The sequence below is a fragment of the Poecilia formosa genome, unplaced genomic scaffold, assembly GCF_000485575.1.
Source record: "Poecilia formosa unplaced genomic scaffold, Poecilia_formosa-5.1.2 Scaffold104, whole genome shotgun sequence".
Lineage (NCBI taxonomy): Eukaryota > Metazoa > Chordata > Actinopteri > Cyprinodontiformes > Poeciliidae > Poecilia > Poecilia formosa.
Genome location: NW_006800043.1, coordinates 1,597,958 through 1,601,033, shown reverse-complemented (window position 1 = coordinate 1,601,033; position 3,076 = coordinate 1,597,958). Strand labels below are relative to the sequence as shown.

General features: G+C 44.3%; 1 protein-coding gene across 1 annotated transcript; it reads right to left on the bottom strand.

The window, feature by feature from the left end:
- Positions 1 to 5: 5 nt before the first annotated feature.
- LOC103143039 (glutamine synthetase) lies at positions 6 to 2,449 on the bottom strand. The gene is made up of 7 exons (XM_007559422.2): positions 2,341 to 2,449; positions 1,541 to 1,728; positions 1,284 to 1,445; positions 961 to 1,107; positions 759 to 886; positions 472 to 671; positions 6 to 369 (listed from the first exon to the last, which is right to left on the bottom strand). Exons 2-7 carry the CDS (start codon positions 1,704 to 1,706, stop codon positions 57 to 59), a joined length of 1,116 nt encoding a protein of 371 aa, XP_007559484.1. The 5' UTR covers positions 1,707 to 1,728; positions 2,341 to 2,449; the 3' UTR covers positions 6 to 56.
- Between the last annotated feature and the right edge of the window lie 627 nt (positions 2,450 to 3,076).

Sequence of the window (3,076 nt, the reverse complement as noted above, 5' to 3'; positions counted from 1 at the left end):
GTATATTTTAAAGAAATTTGGGAGGGTGGTAAAAGTCAGTCTGGGAGTTGCAGGTTTTAGTAATCCGTCGGTTCCTCGCCCTCTTCATTCAGCAGACAAGTGCGGATCAGAGCCTCGGTCACGCCGTACGGATCACAGTTGGCTGACGGGCGTCGGTCTTCGAAGTAGCCCCTCTTCTCCTGGCCGACGCTGCGGGGAATGCGAATGCTGGCGCCACGGTTGGCCACGCCTGCGGAGAATTCATGAATGTTTGACGTTTCGTGGCGGCCAGTGAGGCGGCGGGCGTTGTCGAGACCCCCTTTAGGATCGTAGGCACGTATGTGGTACTCGTGACGCTTTCCAAGCTTCTCAATGGACTCTTCAATAGCTCTGAAAGCAGAACGGCAACATGAGTGTCGGATATAGCAAACAACTACTCTTTAAATTTAAAAAAAATAAAAATAAAAAGTACAAATCGTCTTTGCAACTCACTTTAGCCCACCGTCTTCCCTCATTTCTTTTGTGCTGAAGTTTGTATGGCAGCCTGCGCCGTTCCAGTTTCCTGGGATGGGCTTGGGGTCGAACGATGCCACAACACCAAAGTCTTCGCAGACGCGGTGCAAGATGAAGCGTGCCACCCACAGATGATCGCCCATGTCAATCCCCTCACATGGTCCAACCTGAAACTCCCACTGAAACGCACAAGCAAACAATCATTCCATAACCAAGTGGGAAAACCAAGACAAACGTCAAAGCACACATTGGGCTCATATTCATACCTGGGCAGGCATCACTTCTGCATTTGTTCCACAGATGTTGACTCCGGCATACAAACATGCTCTGTAATGAGCCTCTACGATATCTCTGCCATAGGCTTTGTCAGCTCCAACTCCACAGTAATATGGACCTACAAAGATAAAAAGTGTTAAGATATACAATGTTGCCTTCATGCAGACAGAACTAAGCAGACAACTTGCTCACCTTGTGGTCCAGGAAAACCGTTGGACGGCCAGCCGAAGGGATGTCCATCTGTGCCCAGTATGGTGTACTCCTGCTCCATGCCAAACCAGGGATGCTGGTCTGCCACCATCTCCATCACCTTCTTACATGTGATGCGAAGGTTGGTTTCTGCAGAAAGGAAATTTGGGTTGAGTAAATTATTCAACTTTGATATTCACACAATTCAAACAGCATTTACAGACTGAGTTGCTTAATGTTGGGTCCTCTAAATGTAAAAAAGAAAAAAAAAAGCTTTGTACAAGTCTTTATAAATACTTTTATGATTATTACACTGGCTTACTAACCAGCAGGTTTGCGGTTGTACTTCTGGACTTCACACAGGACCAGCTTGTTGGGATCTTTGCGGAACGGATCGCGAAACATGGCAGCAGGAATCAGATACATGTCGCTGTTGGAGCCTTCTGCCTGGTAGGTACTGGAGCCATCAAAGTTCCACTCAGGGAGATCTGCAAGAAAAACAAATAAGAGCAACTATTACACTTGGGGTCACTGGGTTCAATGTGTACAGCTGCTTCTATAGGTTCATGAGACCAACACTTGCCTTCAATACTTTTGGGCTCAAAATCAAGAGTTCTTGTTTTGCACCGGAGCCCCTCTCCTGTTCCATCAACCCAAATGTACATGGCCTGGACTTTATCCCCCTGGGGGAGCTCCATGTACTGCTGCTTGATGGTTTTACTCAAGCTGGCGCTGGCGGACGTGGCCATCTTAACTGATACTATAACACACCTGAGAGTGCGAGGAGGAGAGAGTAAATATGTTAGATGGGCTGAGATGGATCACATGTTGCGTAACTAGCTGGGCTTCGGGAGGAGGGGCGCAAAATCGCAAAAAGCAGCACCATTGTTATTTTGATTTTCTAGAAGGGGAGGTGGTGGGGGGGGAGGGGTTGAAAAACATGTTGAGGATGTGGAAGGAAAAAAAACAAACATTTCCAATTTTATTCGCGTGGTGAACAAAAGGAGGGGCTATTTTCTCACACGGATGCTGACTAATAAATTTAGGACGGAGACGAGAACAGCGCAAATAAGACAACTCGGAGAAAATCCATTTTAACTGTACTGCTATGCATCTTGTTGCTACCATCATGGTTACTATTGTTGACTGCAAGAGGGTGACATGATTACATCATTCCCTTAAATACTCATAAACAAACATACAGTGGAAGTCTAAAACACCGAAACAGACCCAATAACCTCCGCTACAGCACAGAAAACAACAAGCTGAATAAAAACTACCGAAATAAAATATGTAACAATGAAGAGTCTGCCGCAGTTTTAACTTCCCAAGTCTGACTAATTAAACAAGACTGCCGAATAAGAGAAAAAGGTGTAAACATACCTGGAGAAACAAGAAAATTGAAATAAAAACTAAAGGACTTGCAGGTCCAATGTGTGGTTCGATGATGGTTCTTTAGTATCTCTCTCATTCTCCGGTACCGCTGCTAAAGATCGAGCTACTTTTATAAGAGCAGGAACTGGGACGCCTCACTTCTTTGATTGGTCGACTGGGCGGAGCGAGCTCGAGAGAGGAGGGCAAGCCGCTCCTTGATTGGACAGCCTCAAGGCTCCATAGCAGCACCTGAGCTATTATCTCTCCTCAAGGAGTGAGCTCCCCTCTTATGAAGAAACTCAATCTAAAGGGATAAACTGTGAACAAAAAGATAAGTGTCTGGTATTCGGTGCTGAGGACAGATCGTGGAACAAAATGTCCAGCTGCAGGTTCAGTGCAGTCCACTTTAGGATTTGATGAATCCAAGGCGACACCGTGTGGCAGATATTAGTATGACAGCGTTTTGCTTTGTAATTAAAGGTTATATAATGAAAGCTATAGAAACTTACAGGTGCAATTAACTTTTTTATGACAAGAATATGAGAATAAAAAAAAACATAAGATGAATTAATACATTCCTCTAAAAAAATATCTCTCATGTACTTTACGTTATCGTCTTGTATAGAGATGCACTGATTAGTGTTTTTCCCAAATGATACCAGTTTCTGGTTGTGTTTGAGGTCTGATTTTGACTTCTGCTTTATTTTTTTTATCTACGTAAAATGAAAGACATGCCTTGTAAGTA

Coding starts and splice junctions, on each gene's coding strand:
- LOC103143039 (XM_007559422.2), bottom strand. CDS start 1,706: ATGGCCACGTCCGCCAGCGCCAGCTTGAGTAAAACCATCAAGCAGCAG. Junction 1,108..1,283: donor GTACAACCGCAAACCTGCTG/GTTAGTAAGCCA, acceptor TCCTTTCTGCAG/AAACCAACCTTCGCATCACA. Junction 370..471: donor AGGGAAGACGGTGGGCTAAA/GTGAGTTGCAAA, acceptor TTCTGCTTTCAG/AGCTATTGAAGAGTCCATTG.